The following is a 26666-nucleotide window of genomic DNA, read 5'->3' on the forward strand; positions in this document are numbered from 1 at the left end:
ATAAGGGTTACCTAGCAACTTGGCATATAGAAAATACCTGTCACAGCTGGTAAAGCTCAAGCACGTTTTTGCCAATTTATTGCCACTATAGCAAGACTTCCACCCTGTCTTAATAGTTATGATGACAGAAGAGAAATTGAAAAATAAAATGAATCAATGTATTATGCGATCACTTAACAAAAATAACAGTAAATTTTTATCAATATGCTGTAAGCCTTTCGGTCTCTTTAGTGTTCCTCTTCTTCGTCTCCCTCACCCACAGTGTAGTCGGATGCAACCTCTGCATAATCCCTCTCCAGAGCAGCCATGTCCTCTCTGGCCTCAGAGAACTCTCCCTCCTCCATACCCTCATTCACATACCAGTGAACAAAGGCGCGCCTGGCGTACAGCAGATCAAACTTGTAGTTGAGCCGGGCCCAGGCTTCTGCAATAGCAGTGGTGTTGCTCAGCATGCACAGAGCCCTCTGGACCTTGGACAGGTTTCCACTAGGAACAGCAGCGGGTGGCTTGTAGCTGATGCCGACCTTAAAGCCTGTGGGGCACCAGTCCACAAATTGGATGGTATGCTTGGTTTTCATGCTGCCAATGGCAGCATTCACGTCTCTGGGCACCACATCACCACGGTACATAAAGCAGCAACCCATGTACTTGCCTTGGCGAGAGTCACACTTGACCATTTGATTGGCCGGGTCAAAGCAGGCATTTGTGATCTCAGCTACTGAAAGCTCCTCATGGTAAGCTTTCTTAGCAGAGATGACAGGCGCGTAGCTGACCACAGGGAAGTGGATACGGGGATATGGCACCAGGTTGGTCTGGAAATCTGTCAGGCCAACATTGAGGTCACCATCGAAACGAAGGGAAGCAGTAATTGAGGACACGATCTGACTGATCAACCCGTTCAGGTCGGTGTATATAGGACGCTTGATGTAGAGATTCCTACGGCAGATTTCGAAGCTGGCTTCGTTATCCACCATGAAGGCACAGTCACAGTGCTCCAGGGTGCTGTGGGTGGTCAGGATGGAGTTGTAGGGCTCCACCACTGCGGAGGACACCTGGGGAGATGGGTAAATGGAGAACTGCAGCTTGGACTTCTTATTGTAGTCGATGGACAGACGCTCCATCAGCAGGGAGGTGAAACCGGAGCCGGTGCCACCTCCGAAGCTGTGGAAAACCAGGAAGCCCTGAAGACCAGTGCACTGCTCAGTCTGACGACAGAGGGACACAGTGAGCAAGTGAGAGATACTGAGTTATAATTTAGTTTGATATTTTAAGTCCTCCTGACTACAAGTTACCCACCAGTTTGCGGATCCTGTCCAGAACCAGGTCAATGATCTTATTGCCGATGGCGTAGTGTGCACGCGCGTAGTTTCTGCCAGCATCCTCTTTACCACTGATCAGCCGATCAGGGTGATACAGCTGGCGGTAGGTCCCAGTGCGCACCTCATCTGAAGGAAAAAACAAACAGAAAACACCTTGAATCATTGTTGTGAACCAGTTTAACCAGTTTCTTGTGTTTTACTTAATACGTGTGTTTCACCTAAATTCATGTTTAGCTAGTGATTCCACTGACCGATGACAGTGGGCTCCAGGTCCACAAAAACTGCTCTGGGGACATGCTTTCCAACTTCAGTCTCACTGAAGAAGGTGTTAAAGGAATCGTCTCCTTTTCCAATGGTCTTGTCCCTGGGCATCTGTCCGTCCGGCTGGATCCCATGCTCCAGGCAGTAAAGCTCCCAGCAGGCATTGCCAATCTGGACACCAGCCTGACCAACGTGGATAGAGATACACTCACGCTGCAGAAAAAAGAAAAAAACAAGTGAGTTTATCGGCTGCATGTAGAGATAGAAAAGAATTTAGAATAACCATCATGTGATAATGTGTATCCTAGTTTTAATATTTATAAAATCTGAAAAAACCCCAGACACAAACCCCAGACACACACACCACTTGTAATTATTAGGCAATTAAGAAGTCTAAAAGATGCATCCATTAAAACATATTAAGTCTTCACTACAGGGTTCACACACTTTAAAAGGCTTCAAGCTTTTCCAGCACTTTACAGCTGTGGTAAATTAGATATTTGCACAAATACTGAAAATGTTAATCACTTTTAAAATCATATTTAAAAAATAGGGCATTATGCTATTAACCACCAAAGTTAATTTCTTAATAGCAGAAGAAATTAAGATGAACACTCACTTGACAAATAATGTTCAATACCTTGAAATACAACGGAAAAATGTAAAAAGTAAGAACTTTTACAAACTATTGCCAAACAAAACACTAATTAGGAAAAACATTCTGACCACCTAATCTAATGGAGTCCAATGCAGCAAATTAACCCCTTTGCAGTTGGCTGGTTATGCAATGGGACTTTTGCTTAACTTCGCAGTTGCAGAAAATTACTTACATTACATTCACTGCATATTAGTCACATTTATGTACACTGGAAACAACACACAAGTTTGACTATGAAAGTCCAGGAAACGTTCCTACCATTTTGCAGTTACCTCCGCTAACCGCCAGTTTGAGGATGGACAGTGGTTTATATACAAGTGCAGCATCGCTCGCCGGCGGCTGCTGTGCTGTGAATCTGAAGTTTCGAGCTGGTCCGCACATTTCTATTGGATGAGGCGCTCTCCCTCTTCCAAGACCCCACACGAATGCTGCCATCGTCTGTTATTGTGCTGCAAGTTTGGAGCCTCTTATTGTGAGGGAAATGCTGATAACATCACCATGTTAATTGTGCTGATAGTGATTTTTCCTTCTGCCTCTCAGTGGAGCAGCCCCCGAATCAGTGGAGCAGTATCCCACCATTTTAAGCCACGAGTTTAGCCCTTTATTAATATTAATAATAGCAATTAACTATTTTGAATACATTTTAAATTGATTATTAAACGTAATTCAAAAAAATTGACCGTAGATAAACAGGTACTTGGACAGAATGAGTACAGATATGTAGGTAAGACTTTGGAAATGGTCGTGCCTTTAGGTTTTTTAATGCTCCAGGTGAATACCAGGGATTCTCATTCAATACACATTCTGCTGCCATCAAATTTAAAATGAGCTAACATTTCCCATGAAATGGTAACATTTCTCAGTTTCATCATCTGATACATTGTTTATGTTTTAAATAAAATATAGTTTGATGAGATTTCTGTGTTTATATATGTTTGTATGAGCCAACATTCACAGTTTCATCAAACAAGTTTGTCAAAGTACGGCTAAACCCACAGAACTCGGTAACAAACCGTGTTCCTCCACAGCTACACTGAACCTTTCACTTCTACCTTGTTGCGGTCCCCACTATCTTGTAGTCAGTTCTTTGCTCCAGTTACTGTCTCTCTCATTGTCCACGTCTGTTCCTTTAGCTGAGCTTAACTCAACTCTCTTGTAACTAAACCTTTGCATGCACTATTTCCTTGACAACTGGACAACAAACATTAAAAGTTAAACTACAAAGGCATCCTATGACATTTCTTTTCACCTCAGGATCTGCTATTCTGGATTCCTTGGCCATTTCTCGACTGCCTGTATAAGGAAATCAGGCTTTCACTCTGAACCACTGATGCAATTGTCTGCAGGATTAGTCTGAGAGTTTACTATTAGCTACATTATTATAAAACCCACGGACTAAATACGTGAATTACTACTCAGTGAATAATGGAAGGAGCCAACCAGGGTTCCCTGTTTTTTGTCGGTGTATTTCATTGTAAGGTTAATTAGATTAAGAAAGTATACATATGTGTACTGATGATGCCATTAATGACATAATATGAGTTTGATGTTTGCCCCTATAGTTTGTAGTTTACCTTTTAAGTAGTTGCCAAGGAATGAAAAGTGAATGCTCGTGCACTATTCTACTGGTTTCTACCAAGTCTGAATGTCAACACAGTTCCTCGCCGGCGACTGCTGTGTTGTTATTGGTCAAACTACCGTCAATCAGAAGTTTCGAGCTGGTCCGCAGTTTTCTATTGGAAGTGGGTTGTGTGTCTAAGGTTTGTTCAGATTTTCCACATATGAAACGGGATAACATTATCACAAATGGTTGAGCTGAATTACATTTCTCTGTACTACATGCAGCAGATAACCTCACTGTTTTTTTCTTTTTCCTGCAGCGTGAGTGTGTCTCGTTGGTCAGGCTGGTGTCCAGATTGACAATGCCTGCTGGGAGCTTTACTGCCTGGAACATGGGATCCAGCCGGACGGACAGATGCCCATGCAAGGTACAAGACCGTTGGAGGAGGAGACGATTCCTTTAACACCTTCTTCAGTGAGACTGAAGCTGGAAAGAATGATTTTGTTTGTGATTTGAGGAGAATTTCTGGACCTCTGTTATAATGGGCTCCAATGGGAGTTTCAGATGGCCAAATACTGGCCAAATACGGAAAGAACTTTAGGTCCTGTCACTGTGAGAGGTACATTTCCTGAAAGAACACAAAATTGCCTATTTTTAATGTATAATTTGTTGACGATAGATGAAAGTTGAAGAAAAAGAAGAACAAAAGTTGATGCTAGAGGTAAGTGTGTGTGATGTCACCCACTTCAGCTGGGCCGACATTCTGCAATCCACACTAATCGAGAAGTTGAAAACCCAAAATCTGTAATTATTCAGCACTGTGACTGTGTCTTCATGGTGGATAATGAGGTCACCTACAATATCTGCTCTAGGAACCTCGACATCGAGCGTCCTATGTACACCAACCCTAACAGGTTCATCAGTCAGATCGTGTCCTCAATCACTGCTTCCCTTTGTTTCGATGGTGACCTCAATGTTGGCCTGAGATTCCCAGACCAACTTGGTGCCATGTCAAGAAGTGGACATGTATGAGGAGGAGACAAATGAGAACACGCCAGAGACTCCTGCTTTTTTTTAATGGATTTTTTTATTTTGAAAAACATTTTATTTTGACACTCTTCCTCATGACAGTCATTTTGGGGAAGTAAACATATTCTGTTTGAAAAGGAAAATGAAAAAGATGAATAAAGACAAAGTACTACTGATGCTTGACGGGACAAACTGACATGATGTAATATTATCGTGTGGATAAATGTATGGATTTAATAAGTGTCAACAAGTGATATTGATATATTTCACACATCAACAGAAAGTGGAAACTGTGGCTCTTGCAACAAACTCAAATCAACCTGATCTTAATTCATACTCTGAGATCTCAACACATCCTCAGTAAATGTGGACAAACAGGGACCTCTATGGTCATGCAGTGCAGTTTCAGCTGAAACCTGCAGCAAAAGTTAGGCTGAAAGTCTCAACGAGGATAAAAAAAAACACACAAGGATTTAGAATATTGGGATTATTAGTATATGTAGGAAATGTGATAGTGAGAGTAATAATACCATCTTACAATGAACTTTGCAAAATTCACTTGGCGATAAAGTAAATACACAACGTCCAACATGCATCAGATTAATTATAAATCTGAAAATCTTTTTTTTCGCTGACTGAAATGAGGACAATGTCCCAGTTTTCATTTGGAGTCACATGGTTTCAAGAGTTCAATAAAACATCACACAAAAACAACTGATGCATTTCTCAGTCACACAGAAAACACTTGGGATTTTCATTGTGTTTCTTGATCATTCTTGATTTATCCATCAAACATCTGTCACAGGTTCTTTCAGTGCAGAAAGAAATGAATCAGACCTTGGAGATGGTGGTACACGGCACAAACACACTTCCCTGTATGTTGTTTTACCGCCTGCTTCCATTTGAAATATTTTTTTTGAAAAAAGTATCCTCTTTGCTAGTATTTTTTTTATTTTGTAACAAATTACAGTCCTAATATATTTTAATCTATCAACCAAATCTGCCAGGTGACATTGGCTGCGGTCACTCATTGTTGCCAACCCCTCAGTAAAGAAAGTAGCTATTGGCTGTCCTAAAGGCCAATAGATATTCAAATTAGTCTCTAAATTGCGACATGGTCCGATTTGCATAATTGGCATAAACACGTGCACGTAATTGTAATGGATGCAGTGGGAGAGGAGGACATTTTTTTTACATTTGCATCGGGATCAGCCACTGGCGGCTTCGTGCATTCGCGATTCATTGAACCTGCCGTCTAGACGCAGGGGAGAGGGTGACCATCTGCTCTGACTGCAGCTGGGAGGGGCTGCTGCGCGAGGACTGGGTCGCCTGCGAGTGTTTTGGCACGTGGGAGAGGGAAAAGAGAACGATACATCTTCTCACGTCAGTCTCCAATAACACTAGAACAAGCTAGATTTGTCGCTAGTTGCTTCTTTTTTTTTTTTTTTTTTTTTATCTTTCGAGGGGTCTGAAAGCAGACTGTCGTCTCCCGAATTTGTTTCTGTTATGTATGGAAGCCGAGAGCGGCCATTTCCCTTTGTGCGGTCATCTCGCGATAACGGTATAATTGAGCAAAAATCAAATTACACTATTAGTGTCTCAGCTTCCGTAGATCACTTTTGTAACGCTTTATTCTTCAAAGGTTTTCAACTTGCTGTGGTTCAACAGTTAATATAGGCTGTGTGACGTTCCGCATGACTTTGTTAAACATTTGCTATAGTGGTTAAAATATTATAGTATTAGAGTAGTATTCCCCAGGCTCTCTCACATCACTGTGGTGGTGAGAGACCAGATGAGGTCAGGCCTTTTTCTGAACTCCTGGAACACAACTCACATCTAATGGATGAGTTACGTTTGATACCTTGACTTGCTTTGTCCATGTAAAACTGCTAGTGCTCAGGACCAGTGCCATCTCGTCAGAGGATGCGTGGCTGTGCCAGAGCGGTCCATGGGCTGTGGGGAGCAGAACGTGAACTGGACGTGAGGGACGTGTTCCAGGAGATCACAATTACGTCAGAATAGGAAAACGGTAACACTGGTCATTCTCGGCTTCCGTAGTTATGCATGAGTCCAGCTTTGTGCCTAGGCCTCTGTGTTCGTCTGGGGTCCCCACCAGAAACTGAAAGAGAGTTTGAAAGATCATTCCTATCATGGTGCTGAGGAACAAAGATGCTAAAAGTTGTGAGCATTTTTTTAAGGAGGAATACACTGCATCAAAAAAATGGATACACACGGTTTTGCTCCATTTCAGGCATTTCTCAACTGCATTTGTAAAAGATGCGGCTAGTTTATTTGGTAATTTGCTGAAAAACTGGTCACCATCTGTTTTGTCCATGTGTTAAAATGCAGCATCAGATTTGTGTCAAGAATTTAAAAAATGTTTTGAATGACTCGTGAGTATGTAGTTTCACAAGAAGCTACTGTATGTTTCAGGCTTCAGACCCAACGAGAGCAGTGTATGATCATCTTTTTCTAATCTCATTGTCGGGGTTTGCAATCCTGTGACCAAATAAATTGCTGCAGTTATTTTAATTGCTGCAATACGCAGCTTTTAAAAATATTTCCCTAGGCAAGAAGCAAGCAGACAGCTTTCCTTAGTTTCTGTTTAAACCGATACCCCAGTAAGTAAAACTTTCTATTTTAGTGTTACCGCTTAATTTACCCCTCTACTGCACAAGCCATTTTATTCAAGGGTACATTTTGACAAGCAGTAGCCTATTAAGTGAAGGGGAGCATGGATGGATCAAGGGTTTGTTTTACATACAAACATATACATGCATTTACAAATAAATTTACTTTATAAATTAATACATAAAATCATTGCCCAATTACTATATTCAAAATCCCTCACTTTTCACAAGAAACATCAAAACACCAGTTACATTTGCAAACCCAAACCTTTATTTGTGGTAAAATCAGAATACACAGTTTTGTTTTCTTCGTGCAGTGCTCCTTGTCGTGCACAACTGCTAAACTAATACATAAAGCAAATACTAACTACCAGGCTGATGATGCTGTGTCTCCATTGAGGGGTCTGGCCAGTTAGTAATGGTGACAACACTGGAATCACTAGACAGCAATCATTCCTAAATAGGGTTATATATCTTTTAAACTTGTTAAACTGAAAGTTAAATAAAGCTGTGAAGTACTTTTGTGTGGGTTGTTTTCTGGACTGCAGCCACGGAATATTGTGTTTGTGCAAAAAAATGTAAATGGTCATTACTTGCCTATGTGCTACCTATCTCCACTGAGGCTACAGCCTTGTTACTTTGGAGCCACGGCATCTATGCTAAGCGGACCTACAATAGAAATATAAGCTGCATTCTTCTCATGCAAGACAGATGAAGACTCATGAATAAAGTTACAAGTACTGTACAACAACAAAACGAAAAAAAATAAAATAAACTGATGTCACATATGTCATGACACCAGAATGGATTTCCATTTCTGACTGGCCAGAACCTCCCCAGTGACAGCATTAACACACTGAAGCCTGAAAATATGCAAATCACAACAACATAGCAATAGAACCACAGTTAAATCTGTGTTATGAAGACTTTAAAGATCGCCACTTGCCAGACACCACAACAAGGGTATTGAGGGGAAGGAAAAGTGTAAAGACTCAAATTAAAAGAACCAATAAAAAAAATAAAACAAAAAAACAAAAACCTGACTTTGAGAGAATTTAAACACTTTTTGTACTGTATGGTTTTGTTTTTTTTTTGTTTTTTTTTTTACAAAATGGTCTTTGAAATGTTTGTTAATTTCTTTAATCCAAACCTTGGCATATGTGGTAGTACTGCGTCAAATTTGGTTTGCCAATTAAAAATGGCTTTTTATGGTCAATAGTCATTGTTGGCAATGGAACCTGTGGAACAAACAGGTTTGTGGATCAGATACTGAGTCCAATGAGACTTTAAAGGTAACACGTGTAGGATGTTTCTCTTTATAGGTCACAGTCACATTACCTATAATACAATTGTCAGAGCTGTGTGGACACCACATGCACAACTGATGGGTTCAAGGTCTAATTTTTTATGGACAAGAGCCAATGTGAGTTAAACTATTACAGTTTTTAAGGCTGACGTTTAAAATAATACGTACTGGGATTTCTTAGTGCTTTGGCATCATAAGACGGTAGTGTTATTTTTGTTTTCTTTAACTCTTTTGCATTTGTGTATCATTAAAGCTTGTCACAGTGACATATCTAAAGAGAGACTCCTACACGTTGAATCTTTAACAATAAAAAGCTCACACTACCCCAGAAAAATAGAAATTTTCACTCATACCTATGACATTCAACATTCAAGTGCCAGTGTTTTTGTTTACTGTCTTTTGGCCAAGTCATTTTGTAAAATATCAACGTTTGTATTAGGCTTATAAAAATAAATATTTCTCAAAAATGCTTGATAAATTACACAAACTAGCAGCGAAAATAGACCCGAGAACTCTGTGTGCAAACAGCTGAATCCTATGGTTGCTGTTAACTAGAACTCCATCTGGTCCTAACAACAAAACTGTCATATGTGGAAAAACGTTCCCATACGACATGTGTGCACAATCACACACACTAAACTGTGGAAAGACCTCTGTCTGATGCTTGGCTGTGCTACACTTCGCTCTCACTCATTCATACCAACCTCATGGAGGTTTTGAAGGATGTGTGCTACAGAAGACTATCGCTAAACAGTAAACTAATTAACTAAAGACTTTCCTGTAAAACATTGTGGGATTTGAAGTCTTTCTACAACAGAGGGGCCTGCAGGCCGCAGCAATGGGAGCATAGCACCATTAATTATTCAGTGACCATCAAAGCAGTCCTGCTGGTTAGTTAGTAACTGTAGCGAAGCAGGAACATTTGCCATGATGACTGTCACCATAGTAATGTTGTAAAAAGTATAACCGACGTCACCATCTGCTCCATTAGGGCTGGGTATCACGCTTAAATGTAAGGCATCAAAAGATTTTGACACTAATCAAGAACCAAAAACTAAAGTGCTAAATTTATAAATGAAAACTTTGAGTTTTCCTTTAGAGGAATTAAACAGAATATCCTCAATGTCTAAATAATAAAGCTGATGGCCCTTTTACATGATAGCACTCCCCTGTGTTACTGAATGGCTATAAACAGACCAGTGATGACTTCAGCAAATGGGAAGAACCCACCAGGTGTGGCTCTGGCCAACCACCTTTGTGCCGGTCTCGAGCCTGGATAAAATGGGAGGGTTGCGGCGGGAAGGGCATCTGGCGTAAAAACTCATGCCAAATCAACGTGCAGAAGAAGAACCCTGAAGGGACAAGCCCAAAGCTGTTGACCTTGTTTCACCATCTTACTTCAGCATATCAGCATTAATTCAAATAATACACAAACGAAGGCACTGATTATTACAGCATGCATGAGGACTCATACTTGAGCAAATTTCAACCTGGACCAGAGTGGTAGATCTGACCTACATTTCCATTATTAAATCCATGGCTAAAAAATAAAAATCCACAGAACTGACCATTTGACAACAGGAAGCAGGAGAATTCACTCAACATGTTATATTAATGACAAAGTGGAAACTACATACCCATGTGCTACAAACTTTTGCCATAGAGATTCTTGAATCAGTCTGTGCCACTGATTTCAGTTAAACACAGACACCATGTTTGAAGCCAAGTTTTAGTTGTGGCATTCTTGTGAATGCACCCCGCTATGCTCAACCCTTGTGTTTAGCATTATAGTGGAAAACAATCGCACATGCATACCCCACTACTGCTGCATAATGCATTTGTCTTCATTTATGGAATAGTTTTAACCAATACCCAGCCCTAACCAATTCAGTCTGAGAATCAGTGGTTCAGACATTACGAGGCAAAACACACACACACACACCAAAATTCGGGCTGATTTCACTTTTGCCAGATTGTGTTTTGATCCAAACAAAATACAGAGCGAGCTGAACTCAAAAATGCTTGTAATGGCAAAGTGAAGCCAAGCCACACTTAAAAACCGATCTCCATTGGCCTTCCTATAGAAATTCAGTGGCTCTGCGGCCATTTTGTTGAGGTTGCTTTTTTGGGGCACAGTGGTAACTAAGTGTTGCTCCATAACAGTTCAAACTATTTGCAGCAGATAAATACAACCTGCCTGCCTTAGAAAGACTTAAAAGCATTGCATATTTCTGTGTGTACTCTGAACACTACTACTTCACAAGATTTTTCTATAAACAAGATGAAAAGTGAGGTAAAGTGAAGTTTGTCCTTTCAAAACTCCCTGCTGGATAACTCCTATCTACACTACCAGCAATTAACAATATGTTCAGATCAGGCTCAGGTTGTATTAAAAAAAAAAAAAAAAAAAAAATTAAATTGTTCCTTCATTCACTGTTGTTTTTTTCAGTTTGCCCCCTAGTGGCTGCTAGAAGGCACTACAATGTCTAGATACTGAACCAGATTCTTTCAAGTACTGTACCTTGCCTCTGTGCTGTATGTCAGTATTAAAAGGTATTAATTATGTGTAGATTTTTTCTTAAAACAAGACACTGCACTAGCTGCACACTAAGTTTGTGGTTGGCACCAGCCATGGATTCAAGTAGCAACTAACAATGGATATTCAGTCGATATTTAAAGGTAGACTCCTTTGTAACAGTACCTGATAGTAAATAAATAAATGTCCTCGACACCAAACAGCGGAGAGGTGGGGACACTACTGGTTTACAGTACATCTTTAATTGTAATTTAAAGAGCTCCAGTTTGGCATGGGTGGTGCAGGTTTACCAGTTTTCAAATTACTACATGTCCATCAACACATTTTAAGCAGTCTGTTGATGCGTAGAGTACGTTTTAAACTAACCAAATCCTGGATTAATTAATTGATTGTCATTTGCATTGTTTACTTAAACATATTGTACTGTGTCCGATTTCCATCTTCCGGCTGGTTTTCCTTCACACTTAAGACATACTTCGACTAAAATGGAGACTATCCACCATCGCTGCAGGTGAAACTAACATTTGGCTTTAACATCACAACCACAGATACTAAAGTCATCTATCTTGATGCCTCCAACACACATTTCTGTACTAACGAATGCTCGTAGTAATTTGGCCTGTATTTGACTGCAAACGTAAGGGAAATACAACACTTTTTGCTACAAGAACAATTAATTTCACAGTTGAACCACTAGCCAAAAATGCAAACAAATATTGCGTTGGACCTTTGACGTGATGGAGTGTTTTGTGTTTGGCCTGTTATGATAGTTTTTTCATTGTAATGAATAACAACAAACACTGAAAATAGCATCGTCCCTTTAAATTGGTTCGTTTTAACCACTGGAAGTTGACCCAGATATATTATGTTGCTAATGTCTACGTTTTCTATGTGACACGCTGTCTGCTTGAATCATCAGTAATCCAGCATTAATCGGCCCGAAACTCCAAACCAACACCAAAAAAAACTTCTGCAACTGTTTCTTACCAGCCATCTTAGAGGAAAACATTTAAATATCAACCCCAACACAAAGTCTAACTAAAAGTAATATAAAAATCAAAAGACAGTAAAAATCAGAGTTACAGTATAACTACAGTTGTAGATTTGGATTTATTTGCTTGAAATTTTAACTCCCTGACCAAAAAAACAACACCACTTGTCTATGTTTTATTGTCTTGGTCTATGCATGTCATTTCTCACAGCCAGTGGGCCATTTTAGTGAATCTAAATCTGCCTTTAGAGAATTAAATGGTTAAGTCAACCCTTTTATCTTTTAAGCTCATACATTTGTAAATACTATCCACAGAGACTAAATCTGCTGCCCTGGTTCAAATACCCCACAAGAAACTACCTGCAAACATCGACTCATGAAACACGAAGTATTGTTTCACTTATGATTCACATTTTTTTCCAGTGGAGATTCTTCTGTTTTAAAGACAAACTATTTACATTTAATCTACATTTTTTATTTCACTAAAATTTGTTCATGTAAACAAACACATAAAAAAAAAAAAAAGCTAATTAAGACCCTGACAAAAACTAACAGTTGTTCCCACCAGGTAGCAACAGAATTTTGTTTTAATTTTTGGCTTATTCTGCTGCTAGTTGACACAGTGGGGTTGTGTTGGCCTTCTGCCACTGTCTATTACAACTGTCCACATGTACAGTGGAGATTCTTTTAACAGGGAAAAAACATGGACATGATTTGTACAAATAAACTAGTCCTATTTAGCTTAGCTCCAGAGCAGGGACAAATAGGGCTAACCAGGTAGTTTTCATTTAATAAGTCACAAAAAGGTTATCTTCTTACAAGTTTTGCCAAAGGCTTTCAGGTTTGTATTACACTTTTCCATTAGCACATTTAATCTATTCTGTGTCCTACTTTACTATGCCAATATAGACTTTGTTTTTAATACTTCAGCAGGCCTAAAGTTCAACAATGCTGGCTAACGTGACTTGCTCAGATTATATAGTGTGTGTTTAAGAGATAAGTTCTAAATCTGGACGAAGCTTATTTTCTGTAATCAAAGGTTAGTAAGACAGGACATGGCTAAAGTGTGCTATGGAGGTTTGGCATTATTTCCTCCAGGTTTACCCCAGCTGTGACATTATTTAGGCTATCTTATCCAATTCTTTGTTTTGATCCCAGACTTCAACAGATCTTTAAGGCCTAAAGAATAAACTGGAATGACTTATTTTAGAGAAGACTCTTCATGTAACTCTCCAGGATAGAGTGAGCAAGAAATCTTTGAACTCTTATAGCCTTTTAGTCTTATATCCCCTTGAAAGAAGTTTTTGTCAACCAAGGGTTTCGATGTTTGTGGTGGAAGAGGAGTCAGTTTCCCAAGAGCATAGTGGCACTAAGAGTCAGTTCAACAGCCACAGCCACTGATGCAATTTGGTAACCGCTGTGTTCAGTTGCAGACATGTACTGTTCACAATTTCTACAGCCCAACATTGTTGTAGCATTTCTTTGGCATCACTGCAGATGTGAGTACAAGTGCAAGATGACCAACTTTTGTCAATATTTGTTGCCATTTCTTAGCATAGATAATTGCCTTGTTAGATACAGTGACGCTTGCATCCTGCATGGAAAGACTAAACAGCCGCCATGTGATCCTGACATGCAAGACAGATAAAGAGTGAACTGTTTTAACTACTACTTTATATCTAACATGCCTTGAAAGCGGCATCAAACTTCAACTTTTCCCTACAGTAAGTTATAAGGAACGCATCTACACTTACCACATACCTGAATAGAAGGACAGTCAAAATAACATACCTGCAGCTGCACAACTACACCAAATTCTTTATCAGTGGCTCTGTTAAAGACATCTATTGACCCAACAATTAGCGTCAAGATGACTTAAAGAAACCTTAACTCAAGCTCAAATGAGAGCTGTAGATGTGACATACAGGTCATTGAGTAGGGCTGTGTTTCCCAAAAGCATGAAACCATTGTTACCTCTGCTTTCAGTCTAGTAAAATAAAAGGTCTATTTATGTTATTAATACAACTTATGTTTGAACAAATGCAATGTTTCTAAACCATTTAGTGAAACAGAATGAGGGTGTTTTAAGAAATATCCATAAATATGGTTACAGTGGTAATATGCTTTTAGGAATCAGCTCATCAGAGAATTTGAATTTGAACTCCAATAGACTGATGAGGAATGTTGTATGATAGAGTTTCCTCATCACAGTTTTTGTAGTTTTTTTTTTGCCAAGGTTTGATTTAGTTCAGGTCCAGTTAGTTTCCTTCCAAATAGAAATTAAGAAAAACATGTTTAAACCCATACATGACATTAAATAGACATGTTTTAGTCACAGTTAGCCAATACTTGTAGCCAGTTACGTATTGTGGCAATAAAAACAATGGAAATAGGAGACAAACTTTAAATTCTTAAAAGGCACAGTACAGAAACAAATGATCCTCTATTGTTTTGTTTCAAACAAAATGCTGTTTGTAACTGTAATATTAACAATCTTAAGTCCTAAGACTGTTTGCTAGCATCACTGCTCATTGAAAACCGTGCCTGTTTGTTTCCCACTGACAGGGGGTTGCAGTTTGTCCAGTCTCTCATGTCTCTTTTAGACACAATTAAAAATGTTTTTAAAAAGGTGAAAAAAACGTTGCGGTTTCTGTGGCCCCTTTTAAGTAATATATAAGTAATATAGGTGAAAGAGATATTGGCTCATTACCGTTCTTGAATTTATAAGCAGACACATTTTGCTCAGATTTGATGTTTTGTCTATCTCTGAGTTATATCCTAAGAAACATTTTGGCCAGTGATTTACAACATGGCCATGTGTTACATACAAAGATGATCTGTGACAGTACACAAGCAGCCAGGCTGGCAAAAACAAAATGAAACTTAAACCTGAAGTGAAAAAAAACTGAGCATCACCCTCATTTACACTCTGTAAATACACCGTGTCCTTCTATCTTAAAAACAAAGCTTTAATTTAGTTTATTATTTTGGTTCATTCTGTCAAAGAGGGAGAAGAGTTTGAAAGTCCTCACTGAAAACCACATGATATAACTAGTTGGAACCTAACAAGTACATTTCTGGCTAGTACTAAAAAAACAACAACAACAAAAATCCCTTTAAATTGTGACCTATTTTAAGGGGTAAGATTATCAGGAATTAAGAAGTCAAAAAAGAAAAATAGGGGACTGTTGAGATGAAGGTGGGGATGAAAATGACAAAAATCTCTAAGGAGGAATTAAAAAATGGATAGGGATGGAAGGAGGGCTATATAAATGAGTATAAATAGGTTGATAACATGCATGTAGGTGTTTGGGGGTTAATGGAGGGGTGGAGAGAGCGGAAGAATAGACAACATTGTGGAGAAAGACAGGAGGATGAGTAAGAAGAAGAAGAAAGGTAGTGAAGGGTGATGGAGGAACCTAGTTGCCCCACCAGTCAACTTGAGTGTGTGAGTAGTTGCCTCCGTAGCCGTCACTGGTGTAGAAGTTACCAAATCCACCTGAGAGAAAGGGAACACAGAGGAGAAACCTTAAAGTAAATTTACCATGAACCAACATTAAGAAGTTAGCTTATCAGAACAGAACTTTGTGCGTGAAATATCGCAATTAGATGATAAATAAAAACAAAAGTATGCAGATTCCTTCTAGATATCTGTGATTAACCATCCACAATTTTCAAATCGCAGTATTTTGAGCAATAACAATTTAGAGTAATGAGTACAAGGGGACTGTGATGTACAGTGTACAGAATTGACACTACTTTATCAATTATCAATTTATCGATACTCCAATGAGGGTTTTTAAGAGTGATGCTCTTGAGTAACAAATACAATTTTGCCGTTTTAAATTTACAAAAATAAGTCATGGACATTCAATAAAACACAGAAAAATATTAGTCACATTTTCTTAAAGCTACATTTCAATGATTTGTGCCTGAAAGCACTCATATATTGGGGGGCTGTGAAGAATGTTGTGGAATGTAGCAGATGAGAGAAGAGGACATTGGAGCAGGGAGAGTGGGGGCTGGGCAAAACAGAGTGGACAGATTGAATACTAGTACTAGCTTAAGATTCAATTTATAGCTTTAAGCATTATAGAACATCATTAAACACCCTGGTTGTTTACAAAGACCAAGCATTCACCACCTCCAAAACCACGGGTTCCCCCATGTCCTGGCTGGCTGCGACCACCACGTCCTCCAAACCCAACAGTGTTGCCTCCAACAGCCGTCTGGCGATAATCACGTGCTCCAAAACCACCGGAGAACCTGGTGAAGATATCAAGACCACATCCATATCAAATTCATACTAAACAAGCAAAGTAATTAACTAGACCATATAAATCAAAACAAATCAAAATAAGACACACACACAGAGTTAAGATAATATTAGTGTACCTCTTAGAGCGTCCTCTATTGCTGCTCTTATGCTGGTGTTCATAGGCCAGGCTTTCAAGCCATGAGGGAACTTCCTGTTTGGCCTCTACCAGGATGTCCAGCAGGTCTTTAGTGATGTTTGCATTCTTATCATTAAAGAACGATGTGGCCAGGCCTACAGGTACAAATACAAGAAGTAAAAAGGAGTTTTTGGTGTGTGTGGCTGATAAAGCCTAGCATCAATGCTCAGATATATTACCTAATGCTTATAAAGACAATCTTACCCAGATTTCCGACTCGTCCTGTACGTCCGATTCTGTGGACATACTCCTCTATGTCACTGGGCAGGTCGAAGTTAATAACATGTTTCACATTGGAGATGTCAAGACCCCGAGCTGCTACCTGAAAATGTACAAAACCAGCACACACTTTAAAAAGGACCAGGGAAAAAACAAGGTCACTGGCACATTCACACATACTGACACTGTTCAGCGGGCTGGTAGCTCACTGGGTAGATGGGTCAGAAACTAAATTTGATTGTAATGTGTATGATAATGTATAGGTACTAAATGATGTCCAATAAAAATTCATCTGAGCTCCAACTGATGGTTTTTCAGTAGTGAAAATAGTCATCTTATCTTTCCCAAAGGTTCAAATATTTTGTGCCGGTGTATGTGTGTAACCAACTGACCCGTTTTCAAAAAGACAATGTAAGACAATGCAATCAGTATTGGACTTTTACTGACCGCTGTTGCCACCAGAATGGGGCATTTTCCTGATCGGAACTGGTTCAGGGCTTCCTCTCTGTCTCTCTGGGAGCGGTCACCATGGATACTTGTGCAGGCATAGCCTTCGCGATACAAAAAATCCTCTAAGGCATCGGCACCTTTCTTGGTTTCCACAAAAACCAGAGTCAACGAGTCCTTTCCTGATCAATTGAAAGAAAGAACACCTGTTGTCAACAATTAATGGTGACCAGAGTTTTACGGCAGTCACTAAATTAAGCACAGTGAGCAGAAGTTTTTAATACTACAAAGCTGTAATCATTTAGTTTAATTTTTCTTTTAAACCAAACTAGTGGAAAAGGGTGGTGGGGGTTAATTTGCATACAAACATTTAAAACATGCAAGACTTGACAATGGTCTTTTGTTGCCGATGTGTCTACCTCTGAACTTAAAAGATAATGAAACTAGATGACCTTGAGATTCTTAGGTCTCACTGACCAAAATCAACGGCCTTTTGCTTGTCCCTTCAGGGGTCGGCACAAGGGAACGTGTTCTGCACATTGATTATGCACGAGTTTTTATACCGGATGCCCTTCCTGCCAACAACCCTCCCATTTTCATCAGGGGGCCACACCTGGTGGGGTGGGACTTGATCCTGCAGCCTTCTGTATCTCAATCCGATGCCCTACCCATTGAGCCACCAGGTGATGACGTCAAAAATCCTCTCAAAGCTTTAGAACTTTCATTTCACTGGAGTTTACAGGTGTGAATCTTGCAAATACTTAATTATGGTACCATGTATATATGCATCCATGTGTTATACTGAGTGTGTGTGTGTGTGTGTGTGTGTGTGTGTGTGTGTGTGTGTGTGTGTGTGTGTGTGTGTGTGTGTGTGTGTGTGTGTATATAAAAAAAAAACATGAGTAGCACTGTGTGGGAGCTTTAACTTGTGTTAATCTCAGGAAGTATGATAGAATCTGGATTCCATCATCTGGAAAACTCAAATATTCATCATATAAAAAAAAAATCAATTTGAGTGACAATTTATCTTTTTGACTAATGTGGTTTTAAAATGAATTCATAAGTGCCAACTACACTACATCACAATGTAAATCCTTGTATATATCAACCATTTTATTAACTGAGAAGTACTGGTAAGGAAGCAGGTGGTGTGATACATACATCTTAACATGCACCTTAAATAGTTATTGGTTTACATTTATACATCTTCCTTTAACAGAATAGTGCGACAGGCAACAGAGGGTGTATTGTGAATAAAAACAAAACAATGATCACAAGAAAATAAATTAGCTGACAGCACCAGCAGCACTGTGATTAGAGCCACTGATGGAAAGAGTTTGGACTGATTTCCTGCTCCACTGTCACTACCACCTGATGTGTAAAATGTGAAAGCACATTAATACCCACTTGTTAACTCAACTCTACAACAAACCGACTCTCTCCATCAAGGCTTTGGGCCATAAAGACAAAGACACCACAGCAACATACTGTACACTGAAATGCCACAAAAACTCTTGAAAAAACAACAAACAGGCATGATTGGTTTAAAGCTGAGCAAACCTGACCCATGAAATGATAAAGACTAAACACAGGATTAACCACCCACAGAGGAGACTATTAAATGCAAGCAAAGAAAAAAAATGGAATGACAAGTTTCTTGGTTGAGAATCTTACCAGGTTTCTCTATGTTGTCTCCAGTACTGTCCTGTACCTCGCTGGGGATGACTTGGGATAAAACCACACCAAACCACCAACATGTAAACTGCACTCAATGACCAGCACAAAACCAGCTTTGTATGTTTAATGTTCCTCTCCCTTAGTTGACAGTGTCTCAGTAAAAATAAAACTTAATTTTAAAACCACAAATGTGTCTTTAAATGGGTTTCATCCTTACCATTGCCTTCCTGGGCCAAGTACAAAAATATAATTGTATGAAATCTCATCTATAAACCCTGAATTAAAGTTTATTGCTCAAGGACTTTGCTTATACAAATAAGAGTAAAAAAAAAAAAAAAAAAAAAAGAGAGAAAAAACCAAAGGATGCAGACAGACACTTTTTGGTCTCTCGGTAGGGTTAAAAAAGCCTAAATTAGACTTTTTAAATCCTAATTGATGCCACCTCAAAAAAAAAAATAAAAAATAAAAAAATGTATACATGCAGTAAACTAAAGGAAAAACTGAATATAACTATGTGAAAGTTTCCGAATGCTTGACAGACAAGGGATGCTAATGGGCATCACACTCTTCTAAACACAAGACATGTACAGTAGTGATGTTTTAGCTGAAATGTAAGGACGACAGTAGGACGATGGCTATAAGACAAGGGAGATAAAACTGATATGTACTGTGTGTGTTGGCTGTAGTCTGACAAGGCTGTAGAAAATTCACAATGCAAACAATTTGTTTGATGTGTGGAAGACCTACTTATTTCAGTGTGACTAGCTCACCTGTAGCACTGAGCAGGTCCAGGAGGAAAGACCTCTTATCGCTCTCTTCCACCCACACTACTTTCTGAGTGATGTTCTCTGAGGTGGAACCCACTCTGCCCACTGCCAGGAAGATGTACTCCTCCAGAAAATCCCTGGCAAGAATCTGCGAGAGGAGTAGATGATGATGTGCTTATTAAAAGGTTTTTAGCGTTTAGTAAAAAGCAGCTAATTTCCAATTTAGATTTCATTAATCCAGACATAAAGGATTACAACTGCTCTTTCAGCACTTTTTCACCAAAATCCACAAGGAATTATAGAACCAGAGAAATTATCTCAGGAACTACATTAGAACCTGGAGTCCCTGCAAATATACCTGAATCTCTTTAGGAAAGGTAGCACTAAACATCATGGTTTGTCTGATTCCTTTGTGTGGCATGGTGTCCTGTTCGACAATACGTCTTATCTGTGGTTCAAAGCCCATATCAAGCATGCGATCTGCTTCATCTAAGACCAGATAGCTGCAAGAAACAGAGGAGGAGGTTATATCCCTTAAAATATCAATGCATCTCATTCAAAGACAACGATTCCATTAAATTTATTCAGTCACTGAAAAACAAATGTATCCATCACTCTCATACGGAAATGTCTTACTTGCAATAGTCTAGTCCAATCTTGCCCCTCTCCATCATGTCCACCAATCTTCCTGGTGTGGCCACCAGCAGGTGGCAGCCTCTCTCCAGATCTCTTATCTGCTGGCCAATGTCTGCTCCTCCATACACAACACAAGGACGCACTCTGGACCGGTATGAAAACTAAAGCAAGACAAGAATAATTTTTAAAATCCCATTCTGAAGTTATTGGGGAGTGTGTATGGGGTGGCGGGTTTACATTTACCTTTCTGGCTTCATCATATATCTGCAGAGCCAGCTCTCTGGTTGGAGCCAGAACTAAAGCGATGGGGTACTGCTTCCGACGTCCATACTTTCCATTCTCCTGTGCGGTGAGATCACACATGTAGAACTCAGTCAAGTTTTGACATAAAGAAAACTCTTCTATTTTTAGGCTTTTTGATTAAACTGTAATAGTGAAGAAATTGCTCATTGTTGCCCACCTGCCCAGAGGCTTTAGCTGCATTAAGAGCTTCTCCTGGTCCATCAGTGTAGATCTGACTGAGAACTGGCAGCAGAAATGCTGCTGTCTTCCCAGAACCTACAGACACAAAGTCAATCTTGTCCATCTCAATATGCCGTCAACAGAGGCACCACTTCCTGGGAGTATCTTGAATTTTTAACATTCTAAAATAGTGTGATTTTCCTTGTGGTTTCTCACCTGTCTGTGCACAGGCCATGAGGTCTCTCTTTGACTTGACAATAGGGATGGCATACTTCTGAACAGGGGTTGGTCTGGTGTAGCGACTCAGAGCAATGTTACCCATGATAATCTCACCCATGTCTACATCTTGGAACTAAACAGCACAAACACACACGTTTATAAAAACAGAAGCATGTAGCCGATTGTCTGGGTTTTTGGCTATCAGCAGTAGCTTACACTCTCAATGTGATGAGGGGAGTTCTGTCCTGTGGCCTCAACAGGAATGTCATCGTATTTCTCAAAGTTAATACCAGTGTTACTGGCAGCAAACAACTCACTAGAGTGGAGCAAAACAAGAAAAACAGAGCAGGTGCGTCAACAGGAGGAGTCAGAAAAGACACGATTAAAACATAACCTAATACTTTGCAATAGTCCAAAAAACAAATGAAAATGAACTCACTTTTCTTGCATTATTTGACAGCAGCACTGGTAATTCTCGTTTTGCAAGATCAGAAATACACTGCACGACTTTTACAAGCAGACCAGTCATAGTTTTCTCCATCTTTGCGTCCATCTTTTTGGGGATTCTGGTCAGCATTTATTTTTCTTTCAATTATAACCAACAATCTAGTTTGTACTAGTGATAAAGCTTGGTTTTCCTGCAAAGCTCCTCATCCAACTTATTGTCTAGAAGAATCTCCATCATGACCAGCACAAGCAGAGACTCACTGTTCAAGGCGTTCGTTACGTGGTGTTGGTTTGGACCAATCTCCGTCATCTCTGGGCTCCTCCACCCAGCGGGTGTTTCCTCCTCCACCACCAAATCCCCCATGCTCAAACCTGAATGGAACGCAAAACCAATGATGACAACATATGGGTGATGTATATTGCTGCAGTTTTTAGTCATGTTCAGTTTTTCTATGTCTCCGTTTCTTTTGCTCACCTCCCTCTATTAGCATTCCCTCTGTCATTGAAGAATGCAGACTTCCCTCGGTTGTTGCTAAAACTGCTATAGGCCTCCTTGGTGGTGTTCCAGCTGCTTGCATCTGACAGGAGAAGCAAAACAAAAACTGTAAAAAAACATTTTTATACACACATTATTATTAGTAGGCCAATATTACAGTAGGTGTAAAAACAATTGATACTTATACTGAAATATGGGCGATAATATTACCCGCCCACTTCATTAGGCACACCTGTAAAATATATTGCAGCAGCTCTGCAATGGTGACTTTTTCAGCTTTTAAACTGAACGGTGATAACACTGCATTACTGTAAATTAGAGTTATAATGTTGTGGCCCCCTCAATTATTTTCAATAGGCTGGCCACACAATTATATTTGTATTTAACTGCAAAGAAGAATTCTGTGGAAAGAATTCTGAAAAGAGGGACCTCTTTTCAGAATTAAAAGCAAAAGTTGCAGGAAAAAAAATAGGTTAGCTATGATCAAGCTAAATTCCACCTTTATTTTCATAGGCAGGGAATGCCATCGGCTGTGCTGGGCTGATGGGGTTGAAGGATCCACCCCTGTTACCGCGGTAACCTCCTCCTCCGATGCCACCTCGGCCACGCTCCATGCGAGGCGGACCCCGGTTAAAGGAGTTGCTAGTCAGCCGGTTGTCATGGTAGCCATTAACAAAATTGGCGCGCCCACCATCCCAACCATCTGCAGAGGGAAAGGACAATAAATTATCTCAGTTTCCCAGTAACAGCACATCTGCAGGATTATTACTGCTGTTAAAGTGTGATGCTGGTAAAAGCTCTTTCTGCTCACCTAAAACAGGTTGACAAAGACTACACATTAGTCACCGACCCTCTGTCTTTGGGAAAAATGGACATCTTTGCGTTTTTGCTATTAGATTTGAAAACTTTCTAATGACTGTCTCTGAGGGAAACTGCCTCTGCTAATGCACTCAGAAATCAGGAGGTTCCTGTTTTATTCTGTTTACTAGGACATTCACTATGAAGTCACAGCAATAACGAACCAAAAAGGCTGTTGTGAAAATCAAAGGATGATTTGCAATATTTCTGTCCCTGTAGAGCTAAAAGTTCTGATCACTTATTAAGATATTGATTTGGCCGCTGTTTATTTGCCACCAAGATGAGATTGCTCAGCTGAAAAGGGTTAGTTTTAATTTTGTACGAGTTCAGACAGGAACTTACAGTTGGTTGGAGGCGCCATGGTGTAGCCACCTTGTCGACCAGCAGCAAAGGCATTTCCTGCTGGAAAGGAATTAATTAGTTCAGATGCAGTTTATTGACAGTTTTTGACTATTTTTTGAGCTATGGATAGGGCTCACAAAAACTAAATAAATAAATAAAAACAACATACATTAATTTTTGAGTAAATCATATTTATTTGAAAGGTCCATTTTTTTCCTAAATGCCAAATTCATAATTTGCATTTGCACCATTTCACAATAAACTATTATACATGTTAAATTTATGAAGTATTGCAATATCATAATTTCAAGCTGCATGGGGTTTAAAATATCTGGATAATATCACATTATTATAAAATGCACAAAAGGGTTATTTTATGTTCACAATTAATAGTGATGTTACCAGGTTTTATTAGCTGCCTTATCGCAACACTCTTGAAAACTGTGACAAGAACAATGACAGTTTATGCAGTCCTTTCACAGTTTACTGGACTGTTGTCAGTACAGAATCTGTTGCATCTAGGAATCAACTGAAAAGAAAAGGCCGCACACTGATCTGAGCTCGGTTTGTGTATGCTGAAATATTATCTTTAGCCGTGATATCTTAAGCCATCACCAGCTTTCAGCATCTGCAGATATAAGGCTTTTTTTTTGGTTCAACTGCTGGAAAACTCCACAGGACAACATTTTATGCTACTCACCATTTTTGGAAGTGTCTTTGTTTCGTAAATGTGGGGGAATGTATCTTCCTGTAGACAGAAACAACATCAGCATCTACAGTTTTATTCCTTAGAGGTCACAAAGTCTGAATACACAATTGTATAAAAATGTAAATAAGGACAAAAAGCTATGACAACCACCTGAGTTTTGACTGATTGTGGCTAATACATACAGTGAAACTACAAAATGAAAAAGCCAAAGAATACATTTTGAAATATGCCTTTTTATTTGGTAACTTTAATGTTTGGAAACTTTAATGTTCCTTGTTTAACTATGAATGTCACCTGTAAAAGCATATTGTGGATGTATAAGCAATAAATCTGCCACACAATACATTTAATAGAATTTTTCCCTTAGCTTAATATCACTAACTGTAAAAGACATGCTTTTGAAGGTCAAATGTCAATGTTAAGACACACTATGCACATTCATTAGCAAGAGACAATAAAAAGTTCTCACATTAAAAACAAACAAACGAAAACAAACAAAAAATAACAACCCCACACACACACACACACACACCAACAACAACATATTGTTAGTACCACCACCTTGTCCGTCTGCTGCACTCAAGTCTAGGACAGCGAGCTGGGGAAACACAGGCAAATGTTAAACAGAACACCCAAGAAACAGATTGTCATATTATCTAGGCCCAATATGTTTTCAGAAGAGAATGTGTTATTCTTGTGCATTAATTTATATACTCAATGTATGCAGTGTGATGTTGTCCCTTGACTTAGCAGGCACAGCAACATTTCTATTAATTTGAAAAGAAAAACTTTAGTATAATAATACAGCTTTTCCACCCAAGTCAACACTCTATACTTAGGTAAATTTTCTTTGCCAAAATAAATCCCATTGCGTCCATGCAGTTTCCCCCCCCTACATATTAACAGTGCACATAAAAACAGATGAAGGGCTGGAAACTCACTTAATGTGAGTTGAAACACGAGCTCACTGAGCCATGACCTGCACGGTCATGTGTACAAATTGCTGGAAACCTTTACAGATCATTAAAGTGCACTGTAAAAGGTTTTGGTGGTGATGGCAAATACTAACCAGGATTGCAGGACCTGCAGGTCTCTGCTTGCAGTCTGGGTATAGAATAGTTCATAAACTGCTAGGGCTTTTAATCATTAGAGGAACTGAAAACTCTGTACAGTTGTCTGAACCTCAACCTGCAGAAATCCTACTCTGGTGGTGTCACCAAATTGCAGACACCCACAGTTGGCCTGAGATATTTTACAACAAATGATAGCAAGGTAAATAAAGTCAAAATACTTAATTACTGCATATTGGTTTCTTTGAGCAGAGCATCTCACTGCTGTCCAGGAAACTTTAGTTGTATTGCTCTCATTTCCAGTAACTGAATTTAGGTCATGGGGTCGGATGCTCTTTTACTATAACAATATTTTGTGAACTTGTTAGGCTAATAAGATAATTTAATTTCTACATACTGCCCTGCTTAGCGCAGCTTTTTTTTTTTTTTTTTTTTGCATTCTGAGACAAAAGGTGCATCATTTATTCAAATGAGGTCAGTGCTGTGCATCCATCTTTCACGTACATTTGGCCAATTAAACGTTTCCAAACATCAGCTGAGAACAAACAGTACTTTTCTGTTGATATCTAACTGTCTCGCCACTCAGACACAGCTACATTAACGATACGTTGCTGGTGACGCAGATAAAATGAGCATTTTTAAGAGGGACGCCGTCAAGACAAACATTAAAACTCTGCAATACTGCGTGTTTCCTCGAAGTCGAGGCTTCAACTATCAAACGCAGTATTGTTTGTGTATCAGTCCCGCTAGCTTAAGCCACGCATACCCCAATCTATTATTGTGTACAGCTGCAAGACAAACGCAGTGAAGAGAATAGTTCGGTGGTGTGTTTCATATGATTACATGGGACAGCCGACGGTGCCAGTCAATTTGGATCTCCGCGACAATGGGTTGTCCGCAATTACGCTAACGTTATAGGCCACGTTTAACAGTAACAGTACAACTTTCATTCATTATTCATTTAAATTTAGCAAACTCTCACAACGTCGTCACAATTTTGTAACATTTATAGATAAACACCCCGTTATGTGACGCAAGCTCTGTGACTGTTTTTCCACGTCGTACTGTCCGCCCCTCACTCCGCAGCCACTTCTCGTCATACGGGCGTCAAATTGAAGCGCACCCAACGCTAGCTAGCTCCTAGCATCTCAGTAGCGGTGTTTTGAGGCTAGCCGGCAAGCTAACATTTCTCCTAGCCGCCGTAACACTTTTCATCCGCTGACGCTGCGAAACACATGAAACCGACTCCGCTTACCTGCTGCTCTAGACCGTGGGCATTTTCGACGGCCACATGACTCATAACTATTGAATATGGAGGAAAAATGTTGCCGTTGAAAAGAGGACCTCTTTGTTTGCCGGGTTTGATGTAATATTACTTCTCCTTGGCTTCTATCCTTGTGTATGTGGTTACAGCAGAGGACAGTTATTTCATTGGATTAACAGCTTGTTGAATTTTACGTAAAAACAAATTCCTGTTTTATAGCTACAAGGATGGTTGCGGGTACTTCATGCAAACTCAGCTTGGCTCTGTTTGCTCTTCAGTGGAAGCTGGGATGAAGCCGTCCTGTGACC

The 26666-nt window shown here is 39.5% G+C and overlaps 2 protein-coding genes across 9 annotated transcripts; both read right to left on the reverse strand.

The window, feature by feature from the left end:
- Window positions 1-227: 227 nt before the first annotated feature.
- LOC137108442 (tubulin alpha-1B chain-like) lies at window positions 228-6115 on the reverse strand. Its single transcript, XM_067493010.1, has 4 exons — window positions 6107-6115; window positions 1571-1793; window positions 1297-1445; window positions 228-1205 (listed from the first exon to the last, which is right to left on the reverse strand). The coding sequence occupies exons 1-4, from the start codon at window positions 6107-6109 to the stop codon at window positions 228-230; spliced, it is 1353 nt and encodes a 450-aa protein (XP_067349111.1). The 5' UTR covers window positions 6110-6115.
- Window positions 5951-26666, reverse strand: LOC137108440 (ATP-dependent RNA helicase DDX3X-like). 8 transcript variants are annotated; one of them, XM_067493006.1, is made up of 22 exons: window positions 26350-26665; window positions 24739-24791; window positions 24586-24622; window positions 24016-24063; window positions 23316-23375; window positions 22615-22818; window positions 22095-22197; window positions 21881-21991; window positions 21389-21488; window positions 21170-21305; window positions 20952-21049; window positions 20735-20833; window positions 20492-20652; window positions 20214-20358; window positions 19859-20003; window positions 19086-19136; window positions 17412-17593; window positions 16950-17067; window positions 16687-16840; window positions 16436-16557; window positions 15724-15790; window positions 5951-6947 (listed from the first exon to the last, which is right to left on the reverse strand). In XM_067493006.1, the coding sequence occupies exons 5-22, from the start codon at window positions 23332-23334 to the stop codon at window positions 6911-6913; spliced, it is 2052 nt and encodes a 683-aa protein (XP_067349107.1). In that variant the 5' UTR covers window positions 23335-23375; window positions 24016-24063; window positions 24586-24622; window positions 24739-24791; window positions 26350-26665; the 3' UTR covers window positions 5951-6910. The 8 variants fall into 8 exon arrangements, with proteins under 8 accessions (XP_067349107.1, XP_067349105.1, XP_067349104.1 ...); XM_067493004.1 differs by lacking the exon at window positions 24739-24791 and having other exon boundaries at window positions 23316-23372; window positions 26350-26666; XM_067493003.1 differs by lacking the exon at window positions 24739-24791 and having other exon boundaries at window positions 26350-26666.

This window comes from Channa argus, chromosome 23 (assembly GCF_033026475.1).
Source record: "Channa argus isolate prfri chromosome 23, Channa argus male v1.0, whole genome shotgun sequence".
Classification (NCBI taxonomy): Eukaryota; Metazoa; Chordata; class Actinopteri; order Anabantiformes; family Channidae; genus Channa; species Channa argus.

Bases quoted from the DNA above. Each gene is read 5' to 3' on its own strand.
- LOC137108442 (XM_067493010.1), bottom strand. The intron at 1,446-1,570 runs GTCAGTGGAATC...TTTTTCCTTCAG, and splicing joins CCTGGAGCCCACTGTCATCG to ATGAGGTGCGCACTGGGACC. The intron at 1,206-1,296 runs GTGGGTAACTTG...CTCTGTCGTCAG, and splicing joins TGGACAGGATCCGCAAACTG to ACTGAGCAGTGCACTGGTCT.
- LOC137108440 (XM_067493001.1), bottom strand. From the start codon at position 26,394: ATGAGTCATGTGGCCGTCGAAAATGCCCACGGTCTAGAGCAGCAG. The intron at 23,376-24,015 runs GTGAGTAGCATA...ATTCCTTTCCAG, and splicing joins CAAAGACACTTCCAAAAATG to CAGGAAATGCCTTTGCTGCT. The intron at 15,791-16,435 runs GTGGTGAATGCT...CCTTTCTCTCAG, and splicing joins GGGAACCCGTGGTTTTGGAG to GTGGATTTGGTAACTTCTAC.